Source organism: Pholcus phalangioides, unplaced genomic scaffold (genome assembly GCF_987345545.1).
Source record: "Pholcus phalangioides strain wild (caught in Gottingen) unplaced genomic scaffold, Ppha-v1.0 ptg000015l_1, whole genome shotgun sequence".
NCBI lineage: Eukaryota > Metazoa > Arthropoda > Arachnida > Araneae > Pholcidae > Pholcus > Pholcus phalangioides.
The window spans coordinates 36888309-36909132 of record NW_028301608.1 but is presented as its reverse complement, the minus strand read 5'-3'; the positions used below and the strand labels follow the sequence as shown (position 1 = coordinate 36909132).

General features: G+C 38.6%; 2 protein-coding genes across 2 annotated transcripts; both read left to right on the top strand.

Moving 5' to 3' along the window:
• Nucleotides 1–5971, top strand: LOC149075944 (zinc finger matrin-type protein 1-like). The gene is made up of 2 exons (XM_089243460.1): nt 1–137; nt 4438–5971. Exon 2 carries the CDS (start codon nt 4443–4445, stop codon nt 5739–5741), a length of 1299 nt encoding a protein of 432 aa, XP_089099586.1. The 5' UTR covers nt 1–137; nt 4438–4442; the 3' UTR covers nt 5742–5971.
• Nucleotides 5972–9935: 3964 nt separating this feature from the next.
• Nucleotides 9936–17349, top strand: LOC149075943 (dual specificity protein phosphatase 3-like). The gene is made up of 4 exons (XM_089243459.1): nt 9936–10238; nt 13669–14042; nt 14131–14360; nt 15785–17349. Exons 1-4 carry the CDS (start codon nt 10149–10151, stop codon nt 15994–15996), a joined length of 906 nt encoding a protein of 301 aa, XP_089099585.1. The 5' UTR covers nt 9936–10148; the 3' UTR covers nt 15997–17349.
• Nucleotides 17350–20824: the final 3475 nt, after the last annotated feature.

Below are 20824 nucleotides of genomic sequence, written 5' to 3'. Positions count from 1 at the left end.
TGATAAACCTCATATAAAATACGATGATTAAATTTCAAGTGTTTTTCTTCCACCGATTTCAGTGAGTTATACTGATCGATGTAACTCGTAACGAACTAAAAAGTGGAATATCTGGGATAAATCCTACAAATCGAAAAGTAAGTCGATATATTTCTAATTCTAAAATTATTCATATTCTAGTTCACATGATGTTTAAATATACAGAAGTCTAGAAAACGGTTCTCTGCTAGCCCGGCAGCGTTAGGCCCGGATTACACTATAAAGTTCGATAAAAGATCTTTTGCGAGAAACGAAAATGCAACTAATAAGCGTACCGGATAAATCCGAGCGAATGTAACCAATACGCTTTTTGGTTACTTTTTTCAAAATTTTGTAAAAGGATTTCCATCAAACTTTTATAGTGTAATCCCGGTCTCATTCCATCCTATAGATAGGATTTTTTACATGGTGTCACTCTCGTTGGCCAAGATCACTATTAGGGGCCGTTCAAGTATTACGTAAGCAAATTTTTAGCCATTTTTGACCTCATCTCCCCTTGTCATCAAAATTTCGTAATCAGCTCCGCCCCTCTGAATCTCAACACATATTGGTGGGATCAGAGACGTACACGGGGAGGGGGGGGGGGGGGGGTTCGTGCCCCCCACGGTCAAAAATTTATTTTTTTAATGCAAAAAAATATATTTTTTTTAAATTGAAATTTCGGAATAATATACCTTTATATGTTGTTATAATCAATTTCTGTTGATTTCAATGTTATTAAAGGCTATGAACTCAAAATTTATCTTTTATAAATTCATTGCGACCCACCCTCTAAGCCGTATAATGATAAATCGCATAAAAGCATTTGGCCCGCGGACCAAATATGGCCCGGGGGGGGGGGGTTAGCGGATGCGGCCTGTCCTCCTCAAACATAATTTTGTAAAAATGAACTAAGTGGCACATTTACGGATCGTTTGTGCCCCGTGATACAATTCCAGAGCATTTAAGCGGCCCGTGGCACATTTTCAGATCACTTAAATGACCCGGGACACATTTCCAGAACGCTTAAGCGATCCGTGACACATTAAGAGATCCCTTGAATGACATGTGACGTAGTTTTGGAACACTTAAGTGGCCCCCAGTGCGGTTCCACATCCCTCAAGTTACCCGCGGCACATTCTCAGATTGTTTAAGTGATCCGTGGCTTATAATTACGGATCACTTGAGGGATGCGTGGAACAGTCCCAGATCACTTAGATTCGCGAAACATTTAGAGATCACCAAAGTGGCTCTGTAGGGCACCTATCAATAAGGGGGGGGGGGATGTTACTTCAAGTGCCCACAAACTATCGAAAGGTTTTTCTCATTTTTGGCGCACCGAGTAAGATGCCATTAAAAATACTTCATATTTTCATAAAGGGTGGTTGATGACGTAAGCATTATCCAAACACCTTCCCCTTGTCATCAAAAGTCAGCAAATCAGAACCGCCCTCCTCCCCCCCCCCCCATCGATGCTGACGTAATGCTTGAATGGCGCCTTATGTCACTAAAAGACGCGGCAAGGGGGCTCGAAATGCTTTAGCATACAGTATATGTTACGATAAATGTGATAAATCGGTTTTTTTTCCATAATCGCCAATCATCTCCGCAAATTTTATAAATTTGTCACTTTTATCGGAGATTAGGCATAATACCCAAGTATCGGTAATAAATTTGATGAAGCATCATCATTCTAAAAGAATTATTTTTAAGAGTGAAAGAGAATTACCATTCTAAAAAAGAGTTATAATTTTCAAGAGTGATTACACATTATACGTATAATATATATATAAAACCGATTTATCACATTTACCGTAATATATACTGTTTACTATCACCCCCCTTTTCTGTTGTTTAATGTAATTTTGTGTTTGTTTGATCACGGGCTTCGGCCTAAAGTAGGAATAAAATATTATTATACTGTTTACTAAAGTATTTTGAACCCCTTGCCTCTTGGGCCCCGCCTCGTGTTTTAGTGACTCAAAGGAAACAAATTTCACGAAAAGATTCGCTACGCGCGCGCGCGTGCACACTCACACACACACACATTCCAACATGCACCAATTCGTTAGGAGTTACGCAGAGGAATGTGAACGAAGTGAATGTCTGGTTTAGTAGTGACGTAATAGTGATCTTTAGCCCATGCGTGCGTAACCTCATGGTGAAATATTATGTATAGGATGGAATAATGCAGCCGGACAGCAGCAAACGATGGTCTAGAAGTGACTCAATAAGATGCTAGAAAGTTGTTACATTTATTCAGGCTAAAGTTGTCATACAGATTATACACAGAGTGATCTACATACGTTATATGTAGATTATGTAGATCACTCTGCCTGAAAATGCGTGGCTGAAGAACTATATAGAGAGAACGGTTGTTATCTATTATAGTTGGGTTCATTGGCGTACGCAAAGGGCCCCCCGAGCCAAGATTATAGTGTTATTTTACAGGGAAAAAGGTAAATCCCCCTCCCTCAGAAGGAAAAAAAAATCTGAACCCCCCCCCCCCTCTAGAAAATTCTGCGTACGCCTGTGGTTGGGTTCAAGGGTGTAGGTCGATTGTCCTCACGCTGAATCGTTTTTCAGGAAAACAAATGAGTCTATATATTGCCATTTCCTCCGTAATGAATACCACGTAAGTCGGGGTATGACTTTGCATAGAAATGCATATAAATATCAGAGTTAATTGGGACAGAAATTTAGGAAAAAACGCTTTTCTTTTTTCCTTCCAATCCTTCTTACCGTTATGGTATGGTACTTTCCTATGAATTCATAAAATTTAAATTGCCTAGTGTGACTGCAATTCTGTCCCGTGCTGTACACTCTGAATGTTTTGATAACACAACACCTTTTGGTTCATCGAAAGAAATAAACTGCAGGTGTTTGGAAGTACTTTTTTAAAACTTTCATCTGTGGGCAGAAATTAATCAAGAGTTGCAGACCAGGTACATTGCCAATAATGAGTATCTATCACACTAAACAATTTCTTTTTATGGACTATCAGTAATGTGTTGAACTGCAGGTATGAAATTGTAACCACCTCTGCAAAAATGGCAGATATCATACACAAGCCTTGAGATTCCATTTCTATAATAACGGCACGGTTTTACTGCAACCTCTCAGAAATCAGTTCAGTTTCATTACATATTGTGTTCTGATCGATCGAGACAATTCTTACTTGACATTGTTTTATCACAGCACTATCCGAGAATTAATCGCATGATTATACTTGAATTTCAAAAATGTGAATTTTTCACTGAAAATTTTGAAATCTTGATCATGCCTTTTCAACAATTCTCAGAAGTCGCAAGCCCATATGGTACATTGTATTACCGTTCTTGTGAATCCAATACGACCCAGGGAAGACAAAAAAAAAGCTATTGACTGATACCCGAGTTTGCTATAACCACAGAGTAAGAATAATATATCTTATATCTTATATAGATATATATTTATATCTTTAGTCTATGGCTATAACCCATGTCTGTAAAACTTTTCAGGGCCCTTAGGAAAAGTGATATTCTAGGGGGCCCCCCATCCTCTACCTGATTGCAAGTTTCAGAAGGAAAAGGCCTTCCAATTTACATACAGTACATACTTCGAAAAATCATATAGACAATTTCCTAATTTCATATTTTCATACTCTATTGCAGTTTCTCAAAGTGAGCGTCGCGGCTCCTAGGGACGTCGTCGACCTTTGTCAAGGGCATCGCGGAAATTAGAGATATTCATTTGTGTGCCTGTATTTATGCTTTAAAGTGGTATAAATATATATACGTGAAAATATCTGCTAACCTATTATGGGGACCCACAGATGAACAATGAACTAGACAAGGGTGCCGCGGGTGACAAAATTTTGAGAACCAATGCTCTATTGCTTACATAATCATCATTCGAACCCCTTCCTCGTCTTTGGATTAAATGTCACCAAATGCGAAGCTATCTCCCCTCCTTTTTCCCCCACGGGTGCTTAAGTAATACTTGAATGGTTCCTTAGACAGCGCTTTCATTTCCAACCCATCTCATTAATGGCAGTAAATTGCAATATAACGATATGGCCAGAGTTGGTGTTTGGTTTAGTAGTAGTACACCCGAGAGCCACTCAAAGATACGCTGCAAATAATCATCAACAATAGAAAAGAATTAAGTAATAAAAAAAGCAGAAAACATTTTTTATGATTCAAATATGCAAAGGGTTTTTTCCACAAGCTTCCTTTGTATTTCTAGGAATAAGCAAAACTCTTGAACATTTCTAGAAACACCCGAGCCTCTTACACATTTGCAAGGTATACTCTTGAAGCATGAGAAGATTGGGAATCACTGCGTTAGAAAATCACGAGTTTAATTAAAGATTTATTGTATTTTTATAAAAGAATTTTCAGTTTCGTTTTTTTTTTCATGTTTTCTCTTAATTCATAGGAAACATGGTTAACTCGGAAGAAGAAGACGACGAATTCATATTTTGTGACTTGTGCAACCTCCTTTTCAACGACGTGAGTACATACGAAAAGCACAAAATCGGCAGCAAGCACTTGAAGAAAGAAAAAACGCTAAAAAACAAAGAAATCCTCAAAATTGGTGGATCCGAGGGTGGCGGGGACGGTGACGAGATCGTGTGCAAAGTATGTAACAAAACATTTTCCGGATTCGTGCCGTTCAAGCAACACCTGAAGAGTGGGCCTCATTTCAAAGCAGTCAATAGACAGAAGCTTCTCGAATCCAGAACAGGAATAGACGACGTCGGAGATGACTCTGAAGATGATGATATAGTTCCTAAGGCTTACGCAAGTTGCGCGGTATGCAAGAAGCAGTTTTCCGGTCCCGAATCGTACAGGGATCACATGATCAGCAAAGCACACAAGAAAAAACTTCGGGAAGTGAAATATTTGAGGCTTCTGGCAGGTTCGAAAGAAGCTGTTGGAAATGGGGCAGAGAATACAGAGGCAACTATTCCAACGAATGCTGCTGTGGAATCCGAAGCCAATCAAATCGAGATAGTCAAGAGGCAATTGCTGCAGACAGCCGAAGACACGCTGTCCGATGAAGAGTCTTCCGACAAAAAGTCGTACTGTGAACAGTGCGGAAAGTCCTTCACCGGACCCGCCCCGCTTATGCAGCACCTCGTCAGCAAATTACACAAGAAGAAACTAAAGCAATTGAAGATTCTGGGAGAACTAAAATCCAAGATGACAACTACGGACAGCGAAAAGAGTGACGAAGAAGAAGCGACCACCGATGAAGAAGAAATCTTGGCGTGCGTCACGTGCGGCGTGAGCTTCAGCGGACCGGAGAACATGATGGCTCACCTGAAGGGTAAATCACACAAGAAGAAGATAGCTTTCCTGAAAGCCAAGGAAAAGCTGCTGAAGAAACTTGAAGGCAATCCCCAAAAGAAAGTGAAACATCCATCTGCTTCTGCACCTCCAATCGAGAACGATCCCGACTTGCCATCTAATCCGGGTTCATCCACTCAGCCATCGACGAGTAAGCAAAATGATGATTCCAACGTACCAGACCCAGGAATAATCGGCAAGCAACTGGATCCTAATCGTGAAAACGTTGATCCTTCGCTCGAGCAGTCGATTTCAGAGCAATCCGGCGATCCCGGTAGTGAACCGGAAGACAAAAACAACTGCGACGAAGACAACGAGAAACGCAAGAAAAAACGCAGCAACATGAAGAAAGTCGCCAATGCTGTCATAGACTTCTATCACGAAATATGATGAATTATCACGAGCTGATCTTTGCGGCGATTAGACATTGATTTCTTTACGACCCAAGCAAGTAAATTGTAGTCCAAATATAAAATGTGGAAGAAATTCCAAATCGATTTGTAAAAGGGCCTTATCAAAATTTTGCCCCCATCAAATTTGATTCAGTGAAATACATACTTAATGTTCCATGAAGACGAATCAAACAAATTTTGGCCAATTAAAAGAATGTTTTTATTGCATTTTTCTAATTTGAGTCCAAATTTACATTTGTTTACATATGTCCCGCGTACGAGAGATCGAACCGTATTTAAAAGAAATGTCCAGAAATACGAGATACTTGTTGGTCGTATTTTGACTTTTACGTACACATGGAATTACAATTCATTTCTCATTAGGGTGACGATGTTTGGACAAGGATAAAATACGATTGATTGGTATCCTACGTTTGTGTGTGAGAAAATACGGGACGACACTAAAGTTTTCGAAAAAAAATTTATGACGATTGCTAAAATTGTTAAATATTGACAGAGGGTGGGAAACTAAAAGCTACTGCATTCAATGAAACAAGTTGAGTATCGTATTGACAACCACATTGGCATAATTTAGAGTGCGCAACCTCAAGCCTGCCACGTGGGTTTATCCAGAACGGGAAAAGTTTTTCATAGCATCAATACATTACATATAACACATTAAATACCAATGATCACCGTATTTCCTTCACAAGAAATGGCGAACTGCCAAAAAAAGAGAGTCAAATACAAGAAAATTGCTGAACACAGAAAAAAAAAAATTATGAAGGCATGTAAATTTGCAAATTACATCCAAAAAAAAACAAAAACAAATTGTCAAAGCCAGTAAAGTTGCCAACTATCACTAAAATTGGTGAAAAATTGCCGATACTGCAAGTCATAATGAATTAAAATGTAATTTATCAAGAAAACGTGCATATTTGACAAATATGTAAGATGAATGTATTTAACTGACTATAATTATGGCTTAATATCATGATTGATTAATCATGAAAATAATCTTGATTCTTGATTTCAAAAATTCAAATAAGCCTCGTTGAAAATAAATGAAAAGCAGTTTGGACGACCAAAATTACGGAAACGTTCAGTAAAATACGGGTCGTATGGACCCTGTACATATAATTCCGTGGTCCGCAAGTGGCAGAAATCTCGTATGTCTGTCCCGTCAACTGCATCCCTGGCTTTCTATGTTCCCATTTCTTTTATAGTGAAAACAACGTAGTCCAAATAATTTATGAATTATTGTTTCTGAATTTTATTAGTGAATTTTTATTCGTGGACGTGATCACAAGCTGATTGGTTATAACTAGGGATACGTAAATTTCGCAAAAAAAAAAAAAAAAAAAAAAAATCCGAAATTTCGCATTTATTCGCAAAAAAAATTCAGATCAGAAATTTCGTATTTTTTCACAAAAAATAAAAATTTAAAAAAATGAATGAAATATATTTTAAAAATATAGCATATATCATAGGCCCTCGGCTAAAATGATTTTTCTGAGGCCCCATCCCCCTACCTTGCCAGAAATGCTTCCTCTCGATAATTTGAACCAGATCTCATTTTCATGAGGGCCCCCTCTGCACTTGAGGTTTCTGGCCCGTGCTCGATCGGACCCATGCATTAAGACGGCACTGGTTGGATATCACGTGTAAAGTCAATTTATTTTAACTCTTCTCTGCTGCTGTGTCTTCAACAGAATGCTATGCCGTTCATCAATTCCAACATACTGTAGAGTCTCGTTTATCCGACATCCCACCGCAAAAAAAAAAAAAAAATATCAAGCACCAAAACTGTTGAGCTTTTAGAATTTCACATAACGACGGAGTAAAGGCTCTAGAAACTGCAATTAAATTCATTGAGCAACAAGAAGAAGCTACAGGAATCGACATAATGATACTGCAAAGATGGCGAGATTTGGCAGCGAAGAAACGGCACTCGTCAGGAAAGCAGACTACGATCAAAATTTTTTTTAAATCATCACAGGACTGAACTTTTTAAGTACTGTATTTGGCTTCAAAACATTCTGTATGAAACTATAAGTTCATTTTTTCACTTAATTTTTCCTGTTGTTTTTCTGTAAACATGATTATTAGGTTCGTAACGAGCAAAATTATAACATAAATTGACGCTTAGTACGCTTTTCCTTAACACCTCCGTATTATCCGACGTTCTGCCGGCCCGTTTATGTCGGATAAGCGAGACTCTACTGTACTCATTTGTCTTTTTTTTTCTCGTAAAAATGTCCTTGAAATTTGAGACCAAAAGATTTCAAATCTATTTACTCCACAAAACATGTGCGAATGGAACGTTTGATTCTTTCAATTTGTCGATTAGCATAATGCTCCCACAGAACTCGGAAACGAAAGTCAACTGAACCCGTATTTTAGGATCTAGAATTTCATTGTCAAAACTTATTTTTAAGAAACTTATGCTGGAGTAATCGTCATCATATTTGAGAAAAACCATCATATTTGAAAAATATATTGAGAAAAGATATATATAGTCAAAATTAGCAAATTTTAGCAAACTAGCATTTATAGCGGTTATTTCGTAAATACGCAATTTACGTATCCCAAATTATAACCCTTTTGATCAACCGTCTTTAACTGAAAAATAATTTAAAAATCAATTGACATTCACATTATTCCGGAGGAAAATTTTCATCCCTTTACGATAACAGACAAAATATTTCGTCCAAACACCAGTGGAATAAATTCAATCCAGTTCTCTGCTGCGTTTTCTTTTCTCTCTCTTCATCGCAAAACTATATTGTAATCCTATGAACCAAAGTTATTATTTTTCTTTCCCCCTTCTTTCTATACCCCAGTTAGTCATTTTTTCTCCCCCCCCCCACATATAATGTGTCCGCCTACTACTGTATATACATGTAAGAGCGAAAGAGAACATACGTAGGGTGAAGGTGAAAAAAAAATCTCTACTGTATACCTACTCTCTTATCTACTTATTTATCATACTATTTTTCTCTCTCTCTCTCTCTTCTCGATTTATTTTTTTTCTTCCTTTTTTACTTCTGTTTTCCTTTTCATTTTTCTAACGTGGTTCTAGGTTAGGATGAGGTTACCAGATTTATCGTCGGCCGATACGTCGAATACAGAGATCATCCAAATTTTTAGCCAAAAGCCTGTACATGAAAGGGGTTGGTTGCATCATGCGTTATGTACATTTCCGACTTTCAGAACCCCGTAGAGACATCGTCGTTTTTAATTCAGTGTCTTTCAACTTTTTTTACAACTTCGGACCAGTGACTGCAGTTAATCGCCCGAGTGGGGCAGTGGTAAGATGCTCGTCTTCCACTGTGAAGGTTACCATCACGGTCCATGAGTTCGAATCCGGGCGTAGAACGTCAGAAGCAAGGTTTTTACCCACCGATTCTGGGGCGACCACGGATGTGAATGGAGTCTTCATTTCCCACCCAACTCCACTGGTTGGAAATTGCCATATGGCTGTATATATATATATATATAACCGGAGTTGGTGTGCGGTAAAGTATATATATATATAGCGATAGTAGTTGAGCAATTTTCGATGCAAAAAAAAAAATAAATAAATAAATGGGATAAAAATTTGAGGACCTGCAAAAAAATTAATGGGAGAAATTCTTATATGGCTGAACCTCTCGATAACGGACAACCATGAAACCAAAATTTTTGTCGAGGAGTGTTTTTTGTAGGAGGTTCCACGAAACGCGCAAAAAATATTTATCAATATGTAGGTTTATAATGACTCTCTCTCAATTGAAATATCATCCAAACAGAGCCGAATAAATGTCAAGTTTCGCAAGATCCAGGTATCCAAGAAGCATCTTTTCATCTGAGTCTGTTGGCGGAACATCCTGTGCATACTTACGGAACGAACTCTTGATTAAAGAGACCAACAACCCCGCAATAAAGAAATTGGAAAGGATCGGCATCATTCATTCTTGCAGGATGATTCAGTCATTCTCATTGAAAAAGACGAAACGTTCTCTCTCTGATTGCGCCATCCATTTTGCACCACTAATAGACGAATCAGACATACATGAAGTAAGAGAGAGCCGAAAAATAAGAAAAAAAAAAAAGTGATTATTTTTCTTTTTGTTTTAAGAATCTTGTGTAACACATCGGGCTCAAGTCCAACGCTAGCTTGAACTTGTGTGCAGACGAACGCGTGAAACACATTCCCTGGGAAAATAGCATTTGGGTGACATGTCTCCGTTTTAGTTCCAGCTGGTATATCTATATTTAGAAAAGTATCAATTCCTCCTCTTTTTCTGAAAAAAAAAAATAGGGCATTTTTCAAGTGTTACAAACAAATATTTCACGGCTCCCACAGAGGGAGAAAAAACTTCAAAAAACATTTCTGGTGGCCTATAAATTTTTAGGGGGAGCCATGTACTACTCGTCCAGGACATATACAAGCAGTTATCCGTTGTCCAACATGAGGTACGGATCGGATCACGTGCTGGGACCTAAAACAACGGTAAGTGGCTCTCAATATTGCCTATATATTAGGTTGTCCTGATATTTCTGAATGGTTTTTTTTAAATGTGTTATTGTGTTGTGGCAACATGGAGATTGTAACTTGTAGCTTGGAAGTCTACCGAGATGTCCTTTTATCATGATCGGTGTATTTGAGATTGTTTTCTGAGGTTCAATATGTTTGATCAAAAGTTGCATTTGGAGTACTTAGTGTTAATATACTATACGCAGTATATATTTTTAATATGCTGCTGAAATTTGCATCGAATCTATGAATTCTGGAGATTTCGTTTGACGCGTGGCAGAGGTTAATTTCCAATCTGTGATATACGGATTTCCCTGCACGGTATGTGATTTGCTATTCAAAAATCATGGAAAAACAATTTTGAAACGGCGGAAGAAACGAGTTGAAGTGAAGTGGGTCCCCAAGGGGGCCCCAGCCCGTACGTTGATTAATGGCCCGATTTAAGGGCCAGGCATAATCATAAAATTCTGATTCTGGTGATAGAAAGGTGTAGAATATAGTTTCCGCACTTTTTGTAGTATACAAGAGGGTACGGAAGCATCCTAAGCATTTATGAGAGTACACTTACTTTTTACGCCCTGCAAAAGATACGAAAGCCCATGTATTTCAAGGGATTCGAAATGATACGCGTGCCTCTCTAAGTACCACCATCTATAGTAGAAAGCTCTACTCCAGCTGGTGTTGTCCTAAGTATGTATGTATTTCTAGAGTGATACGCATCTCTACGTATTTCGAGGGATACGCAACGCAAAATGATAATTGAGAGAAATATGAAGATTAAAAATTTTAACCCCTAATCAAAAAAGTGTGTGTGTGTCAACTAATAATATTTCAATCAAAGATATTTATCCCGTGTAACATTTGGATTGAAATTTGCCTAGATATCGGTGATTAAAATCTTGATTTTTGCATATTTTTACGAGTTAAAAGTTATGAAGATTCCCAAAAATATATAGCACGAATCTAGGAATTCTCTCCCATTGACCTATATCCCATCTAACCACGGTGAAATTTCATCCAAACTTATTGTGATTAATTTTTTTCCGTATAATGAAAGACAGCCGTAAATTTTATCAGTCGGAATTTTTCCGTGCCCCCTAATTATTATTTTACGAATTCGTGTGCCGCTTTATTGCGCCTAACCTTCTCTCTTTTCATTCGATGCATCTATTTTTTTTTCCATGTCTTACTTCAATTTTAAAATCAACCGTAGAATTTTTATTCCTTCTGAACAACACTTGCATCGCGATGCGTTAAGTTGAACTTAGAATTGAGAAAAGAGGGGGTATTTTTGGGACATTCCGAGAAAAATTTCCGTCATCAGCTTCCAAAAATGAAATTTTCTAAGATAACTTTATCATATATGATACAATTATTTGATTATGTGGTTTATGAAGTGTTGTAATGAATATGGTATTGTTGAAAACATCGTCATCATACTGTGCTGGAATGGGTATAGCGTGGTGTTTGCAATAAATTCACCATAATCATGAGCAAACGTATGCGTAACATTTTTAAGATTCTGATTTTTTTAAATTTGATATTTAAATTTAATCTCATATTTTTAAAATCTCAAGTTCGGTCCCGAAAGTTCTAGACGATTTTAAGCAAAGAAAAGTGTTCTATAAAATGCGATGTTCACTACTGTCATGAAGCAATATCTCTAGGGCCATAAATTTCCATCGTAGTCACCTGGAAGGAAATTTAAGGTGAGCTGTGTGACCGTCTTTTTATTTCCTTGATGACATTTTTACCCATTTATGATAAAACAGAGGCATCTTAAAAGCTATACCAGTGGTTCTCAACCTCGGGAGATATGGCGCCCTAACGGCTCTGAAATATTTCTATTCTTTCTATTCCATTTCAAAATATTTGTATTTGTATTTTTGAAGGTGGGGAGGCGAGGGAAAATCAAGTGGAAGGGAAGCCATGACAGGTGGTGGCCACAGGGTCACAGAGAGCTGAGGAAAAGATTCAGACGCGTGAAGAAATATTTTAAGTGAAATATAGCAGAGAAAGTACGACCCATCCGGGGATGGAAGGGGGGGTCTCGTACCCGTAGAGCAATGGTTCTCAACCGGTGCTCCGCGGAGACCTACGAGGCTCAATGTGAACTCTCGGGGATTCCGCGGTCGCTCGAGCACAATAAAATAAAAAACAACTGAATTTGAAAAAAAAAAATTATTATTTAAAAATATTTATAATTAAGTCAGTAACTTCGATGAATAAATACAAAATATGACAACGGGGCCCCGCCATAGAAATACCAGAAAGGGCTCCGCGGGTCAAAAAGTGTTGAGAACCACTGCCGTAGAGGATTGTAGATGAGGTTTGATATTTTGTCCAATGGCCCATGATGTTGAGACGACTCCGCATAGAACCCCTGCAAGATGGAAGCTCACTGAACCAAACCCGGGGGGGGGGGCTCTGGAAATTCGACCTTACTCTTACATAATTATACACGTATTTACTGAGTAGGCAAACCTTCAACATGGTACCTATAGAAATTCAAGCATTTACCATTACCTTCGAAGCCAGATGGGAGCACCAACAAGAACACGAACCAAACACAACTCTAGCAACATAAATACGTCAGGGCTATACATACACTTAGGATACATATTCCGGTATGTACTGATTGATTGGAAATTACACAGATGATGAATGTGTTCGAGGTGCACGTACGGTGAAGTAGTAGTAGTAGTACTATATATGTCGCGACGCTCGTTATAACCACCCCGCGTTATTAGGACTATTCCATTACAACGACCGGTGAGATGAGTCTAGAATGTTTTCATATAACGCCTATAAAGACCTTTATATATATAATATGTCGTTTACTTTATATATATGTTGACTATAACGACCTTTCGATATAGCGACACCTATGCAACGTCCGTTTTCAACGGAATGAGAGGGTCGTTATAACGAGCGTCTAGTTTTTGAGTAAATAGACTCTGTATTTATTAAAAATCAATTCAATAAGTATAAATGGTCCCCGATTCTGGATAAGGGTTCGGACTACCTGGATAAGACATTGGGAGAGAGGTGGATATGGTCCAAAAGGCAGCCACGATCTTGGGAAACACTGAGCTGCACTCTTTAAAGACCTTGTTTACAAGCCTACCTTGTTTTAGGAATGTGATTTATACAACACAATTTTTCGCACTTTTCCTGATTTTTCGTCTCCAAAAGAGTTTTTTGGCTACTTCCCAAGACACATTTGTAAAGAATAGCGTAATATGCTTGAATTGCCAAAGTAAACAGTTACGCGGTAACACTCGGTCATTGCATCACTTTTCCCAGATCGGGATACGAGCCAAAAAATTATCTACGGATGCCATGTTAAGATTATAATTAGTCTTCCACGTACTTATAACCTTTATCTTATTTATCACATCTCTAGGTTCTTCGAAGCCATCTTCCAGGTCATGTGACTCGAAGAGAAAGGTACAGCAGATCTTTATCGAACCCTTGCCTGTATATAGACGATGTTCCTCATGCGACCGATCACAGTACGTTCTCGAGGCCTAGTTATTATTCCGGGAACACGAACAGGTACCTATCGACCGCCAAAGATATCAAAACGCCAACTCCTGCGAAATCCTATGCTCTCGTCCGGTCGTCACCGCCTAGTAGATGGTGGAGGTCGGAACCGATCGGACCGAAGCTTTGCACGCCGGACCAGTTGTTGGACATCATCCGCGAACCTTCAGGGTATTACGCCTTGCCGAGTGATCCTTACAATGAAGTTTACCCAGGAATATACTTGAGCGATGGGTGGGTATACTGTATATACAGTATTTTTCGAATTCTTTGTATCAGTCCGATGCATATGTATTGACATATCGTTATGCTTTTGTTTCAGGCCTACTGCCCTGTGCACGGCTCTTCTGAAAAGGCTCGGTGTCACCCACGTCCTCAACGCTGCTCAGGGCAAGATGCGCAAAGCTGGCCAAGTCAATACCTGGCCCGGTTTCTACACCCCGTCTGGAATCAAGTTCCACGGAGTCGAAGCTTTTGATAACATCGTATTCAGGTTGTACCCTTATTTCGAAGAAGCCGCGCAGTTCATTGACGACGCTTTGACGAATACAGGTACATGCATATTTAGTGGTTTAGATCCTTATTTGCCACAATTTCCTGTCAAACGGCGTACCGCATTCTCATCTTTAAGCCTTCTCTTTCGCCGCTGCGCGATCGTATTGGCATCGTCATAAAATCGTATCGGGAGGATTGAGGTTCGAAGCCCTCAGACGGAACAGTGGTGGTCGGCTGAAATTAGTTTTCTGCGGCTTCCAACTTCGAGGCACAAATGCGAGCTGATCCCCCCCCCCTCCAAAGAGAGCAACAAGCAAGCACAACGGTACAAACACGGTATCCAATCATAACACTTCACTTACAATTCAAAATACAGATGGCAGCACCAAAAATTCCCGCAAGGCGCTAGATACTTACGCGGACTGTTTGGGTACACATGAATACTTCCGGCACAACCAGCTCGGTAGTGAAATGCACGTGGCGATAGACCGAAGTTGTGGTCAGTTTGAAAGAAATAAAGTTTTTTTCCTTAGTCTTTGGAGATTCCTAAGTTCTGGAATAAAGTTGGAAAAAAGAACATTACTTGCGAGGTTTGGATTGTCAAATGATTATGAAGGCAACGGTCCTAACTATGGACAGGGTGCTCTCTAAATATAAAGGGGTCAGTACAACTCTTAATGTGTCTTATGCCGTTCATGCTCAGTGCTGTCTTAACGCACGGGACCCACCCGGGCACGGCTCGGAGGGGGGGGGGGAGGGAAATTCATGAAAATCAGATCTGGTTAAAAGTTTCGATAGTAAGCATGTTCTCCGACCATCTGCTTATATTTCTTCCTTGAGACAGAGCGACAGGCGGCCACGATCTGGTGAACAGGAGTAATAAACATAAGCAGACATATCTAGCAAGGTAGGAGTCCTTAGAAAAATCACTTTGCCTAGGGGGCCCGGGATGCTCTTGGGATGGCTCAGTCTATGCCGATCAACAAAAGAAGATTGCTCATTTGCTGATTCTGACGTTTTTATTCAAACTTTAATCGGCATAATGAAAGTACTTGAATGAGTTGTGTGAGTGTGTGTGTGTGTGTTTAATTCCTTTGTCGATTAATACCGTGGAAGTAAACAATTGTGTGTGGCCATCGAAAACTCTTGGGTGCATGATTGAACACTGCAGTGCTCGTGAGTATCCAATTTGTCTCTCCGCAAAGAGCATGCAGTACTTCAGAAAATGGAAGTTAGATAGCAGCACGAACACGAAACAAGAGCAACTCGACAATATAAATATAAGTACGTTAGGGCCACACATACACTCAGAACACGCATTTCGGCATGCGCCGATTCGTTAGAAATTCCGTAAAGGAATATGTACGAGGTGCATGTACGGTTAAGTAGTAGTAGTAGTACTCGTGAGTCGTGATTAATAGTTTAAAGATGACTGTCGATTAGACTCTTCCATAGCTAAAATTCACTGTCTTTTCTTCTAGGCAAAGTATTGGTTCACTGCCGAGCAGGGATAAGCCGTTCAGCGACTCTGGTCTGCGCGTTCCTGATGCTGAAGCGGAACATGACGGCACAGGAAGCAATCAAGACTGTCCGGAAGAATCGGGCCATCATACCTAATGACGGGTTCTTGAAGCAATTATGTGACCTCAACGAGCAACTCAACTTAAACCACATCAATAGAGCAATAATTTGAGACTTTTCGTGGCATAAGTACGTTGTTGTTGTTGTTGTTGTATATATGTTTGAATCTCAATCACGAAAACAATGAACGCTACTTGTTAAAGCGGTCGAACTGAGATGGATTCGAACACGCTTTTATCTCATTCTCTTGTATTATAAAAACAAATATTTTTCAGTCGAGCTTAATCGCTACGCATATATGAATGTGTGACAAGACTCGAAACTTGATCTGTGTTTGTATGGATTCATTATTCTGAATTCATCGCGTCTCATAAGGACAAAAAAAAATAGACGGCTATCGTTTGAACTACTGTAATTAATGTATAACCTATTTCCGAAATGCAATATTTTTGATACTTTATGATTGCTTTACTTAACACATCGCAAGAGAAACATTGAGATCTCGATCGAACCTCGTTTGCTTGGAATGTAACCGGTCCTTGGGCCGCAGTAAGAGTGTGGTAAGCTAACTACTACTTTGTTCATATTTCGATAAAACTGGAAAAAAGTGATGAGGTTTGGATTGATGTTTTTGAAGACTCCAAATGAATTTTCTGGATTGTTGTTTAGCCCGGAACCTTATTACGTTGGTGCGTCGGCCGAGAGATGCTTAAGCCCTGTTTTCCCAGGAGTAGTTCTTTTGCTCTGCGCGCCGTCCCCTTACCAATAGGGAAAGCAGTATGATTGTCTTCCTTTAAGAGAGCAAAGTGCCTCACGCCAGCGCATTACGTTGGGCGTGATCGGACGACTGGTTTTTGTACCTAGCAGTCTGAGTGCGTATCTAGTGTTGTGTCTGATTTTTCAGTGCTGCTGCCATCTATATTTCAGAAGTGAAGTGTAATGATTGAATATTTGTACCGTTTGTAGGCCTGTTGCTCCCTGTGGCGAGACTTTTTAACGAGCCAATCTCCCCGTTAAAAAGTTTCGCCACAGAGCGCAACAGGCCTACAACGATACAACTAATCAATCATTACACTGCACTCATAGTTAGAAAAATAACGTAATTTCAAGCATTACACAGAAACAGATTTCACGTTAGGTTCACAATACCCTTCCAGCATGGGGGCCCAGGTCTCCGTCGACCACCTGCTAAATTTTTTCATTGAGACTGAGCTGTGGGCTATGATCTGGTTAGGAGATCCGCTGGTATAAAAAGGTTGACTAACACTGCCTTATGTAATATATTTTATGGTAAAACTTTTACTGATGAATTTAAAAAGATATATTCTCTATTAAAATGCGTCTGATTGATGCTTCTTTTCTTATGTCATTTCGTCTTGTAAATTAACATATTCAATCACTAGCTATGTGATTGAATTGGTTCCATTGCTGAAAAGTTAGTGTAATAAAAATTCCTCGAACTAGATATCAAAATAGATATATCGTTAATCCGATGATACACACCTCACACATTTTAACTGCAGTGGAACCTTCCATAACGGACACTCTCTATTAGCGGATACATCCTGTTGAAGGACACTTTTGGAGCTCGTGGAAGGGGGTTCCAATGTATTTCACTGTGTACCAACGGACAACTTCCCTTAAGCAGACAGAAATTTTGGTCCCCATTGGTGTCGGTTATAGAGAGGTACCGCTATTAACAATTTATCCAATGTGGGGACTAGGCCACGACCGCCAAGATTATACACATGGCTATCTAGGCTTATCTAGGAGGTCGTGACCAGGCTTGCGGTACACTTCCAGAAACAAATAAACAAATAATTTTAGAGGAATTATAATATTCAGAATTCATACGCACTTCGATACAGACCACATGATCAGGGAGCTTGATTTTGAGTGGGCCCAGGGCTGTAACTAATATTGAGCAGGCGGGTCTGATGTCCTGGACCAGAGGTAAAGCAAATTTCATACTTTAAACCCCCGCTTCCACATCACAAGGGGTTGCCAAAATGCGTGCTTAACCCGACTTACCAAGCATCTACTGTATTTCCATCAGAATCTAATTTTCCATCTGGAAAACTTGGGTACTATTATTATCTTTCTGATGCGTATTATACCGTATATTATTGTACACTGCGCGCTATTGTACGCAGTACGATGCTTTTAAATGTATTGCGTACATTAATAGATACAGGCTTTATTGAAAATTGTAAGAAACTTGTTTTAATTTAAGTTATCAAAAAAACTTCATTCGTTTTGATTGATAATTTAATACTTCAATTTGTTTCCATTTTATTTCCAAGTATCATCAATTAATAAGGTTGCGAGATCTAAGAACCCCAAAATGAACACGTACGCTCCTGCTCTTTCGGCAACGACAAATTTAACTTTATTGACGACAGATGACGCTACCAAACTAAAAACAATTATGGGTTACCTTAGAACCCCCCTTAACTGGCATTGTGAAAATTCTGTGCGTAACTGGCGTCGTGGGGTCATTTTGACACCAGTAAGTATTATTTCATTTTAGAAATCAACAAAAAAGATTCTTCACCCAAGCAATGGGTTTTTTTTAAATGACTTCATTCATCTGTGTCAATTAATATTCACTAAATAATTTTTCAAATATTAATTATTTTCTCAAAAATGGTCTTTTATTAACACACGCATTCGAAAGAAATGAAGGGATACATGATATTTGAAATTTTTTTTAAATTATGTACTAATTTTTTTGAACGCAACTTTCATGATTAAAAAATGAACTGATATGATTGAAATGTACTCAGAAAATAAAATTTACAAATTAAAATGATATTTACTATATTTTCATATTCACCAAAATTAGTCTTATTCTAAGTCGGTAACACAGTATTTGTAAACAACACCATGACATGTTGATCACACAGATCTTACGTACAATTCACTAACAACACTATCCTCATGCTCACCTCGGATATCCGATGTTTCACGACTAATTTGAAACCGTTAAATCGTGAAAACTGGCGCTCTTCCGATACGCCATTTCGATCTGTATACCCCTGCCGTCAGACAAAAAAAAAAGACTCGAGCAAGTGGTGTGGTGGGCTCATTTTGACCCCATGGAAACTTTGATCAATAATATAGAGCAGCGGCTCTCAATCTTTTTTGGCTCGTGGAGCCCTTTTTAATAAAAAAAATTCCATGGCAGAACTCCTTAGATCTATTTTTTAATTATTCATCAAAGTTAATGATTTATTTTTGTTATTTAAAAATATTTATATTTTTTTTTAACTTGGTTTTTTCTTATTTTTCTCGAGCGGTCGCGGAGCCCCTGGAGAGAGCCCCAAGGTCTCCGCGGAGCACCGATTGAGAACCGCTGATATAGAGGAAAGAAAAAGTAGAGTATAGAACCGTAACTAAACTGGGGCACTGCCTCAGGGCCCCACAAATAATGTGTACACTTATTATGATGCATAATTTTTCCCTTTTAAAGGGGCCCTCAAGAAAATATCTGCCCTGGGCTCCGAGAAGGCACACTACGGCCCTGGTGGAATAACATCATAAGTTTGTCAAACACATGTAAACAACTAGTTTGAAAGGTACTTAAAATAAGAGGGTCCGATACATTTCTTTCTCAAGGGGTGGCAAGATGAAGAATGCTTGGGGTCAAAATTACCACGCCAGTTAAGGGTTAACCAAAACAAAACTGCTATTTCTAATTCCTTTTTTGCCTTTGATTATGAGCCCTACTACATCCTTTTTAGCATTATCTCTTATCCCTATTAATTAATAATGAATTCACGTCTTTTTAACCTAATCAATCTTGGGTTAAAGCAGCGGTTCTCACCCGGTGCTCCGTGTACGGTGTTCCCTGAGGCTCCGCAGCCTCTCGAGGGGGAAAAACCAGTAAATTTGAAGAAAAAAAAATATATTTTTAAACAATAAAAAAAAAATCAGTAACTTTGATGAATAAATGAAAAATAGGCCTACGGGGCTCCGCCATCGAAATTATACACCCAGTGCTCCGCGAGTCAAAAAGGTTGAGAACCACTGGGTTAAGGCAAATTTCGATGCAATATATATTAATGCAATATGCAATAAATATTATTCTTTATTCAGGAAAATCCCGATTGGTTCAAAATTAAACACCAGCAGAGACAAACAAGACAACACGGAATTCAATACGCCATAATTAAACCAAACAAAACCATAATACAAAAACGATTCATATACATATCCCCTAAAGAATATAATAGATTGAATAACGAAATAAAAACGGAAAAATCACTACACAAATTCAAAAAATCTACTCATAAACAAAATCAACACAATTGAATAATAATCCCATATACATGCCTCTTTTTTTCTCTCTTTACGAATTTAATGTGAGGACTGAATATTGTATCTTAATTATATACACCATTGGTCTGTTGTCAACCCCAATATATACTACACTATCAATGTAATCCCTTGGGCTAACATATAAATGGTAATATATATGTTCTTTCGTATATTGCGTCTGTATTATATGTTGTAATATGTGTGTGTGTGTAATAAATTTCAAATTTCAAATATTATTTGTCAAAAGAAATAAGAACTAAACATTCAAATTATTATTGAATGAAATCAATATTTCATGCTATTGGAGAAAGCGGCGTACTGTGCAGTCGAGTGAGCAATGGTGCTTTAATAAAGGCATAACTTGGGTCCTCATTTTCCAGGAATTTAAAAAATGATTGGTCAAAGCTTGTGGGAAATAAAACATTTAAACATACAATGATCGACAGATGTGTGTATGTTTCGCAGTACATTTTTTTTCTTCTCTAGTAATGAAAAAAATAATAGAATTCTGAATCCTGAAAATGAGGTCCAAACGTTGAAATTTCAGAAACGTATGGGAATGCTTAAAATGCCCTAGAAAATGAAGATACGTCCTCACAAATTTTTTTATTTATTCATCA

Bases quoted from the DNA above. Each gene is read 5' to 3' on its own strand.
- LOC149075944 (XM_089243460.1), top strand. From the start codon at position 4,443: ATGGTTAACTCGGAAGAAGAAGACGACGAATTCATATTTTGTGACTTG.
- LOC149075943 (XM_089243459.1), top strand. From the start codon at position 10,149: ATGTACTACTCGTCCAGGACATATACAAGCAGTTATCCGTTGTCCAAC. The intron at 14,043-14,130 runs GTGGGTATACTG...CTTTTGTTTCAG, and splicing joins GGAATATACTTGAGCGATGG to GCCTACTGCCCTGTGCACGG. The intron at 14,361-15,784 runs GTACATGCATAT...CTTTTCTTCTAG, and splicing joins CGACGCTTTGACGAATACAG to GCAAAGTATTGGTTCACTGC.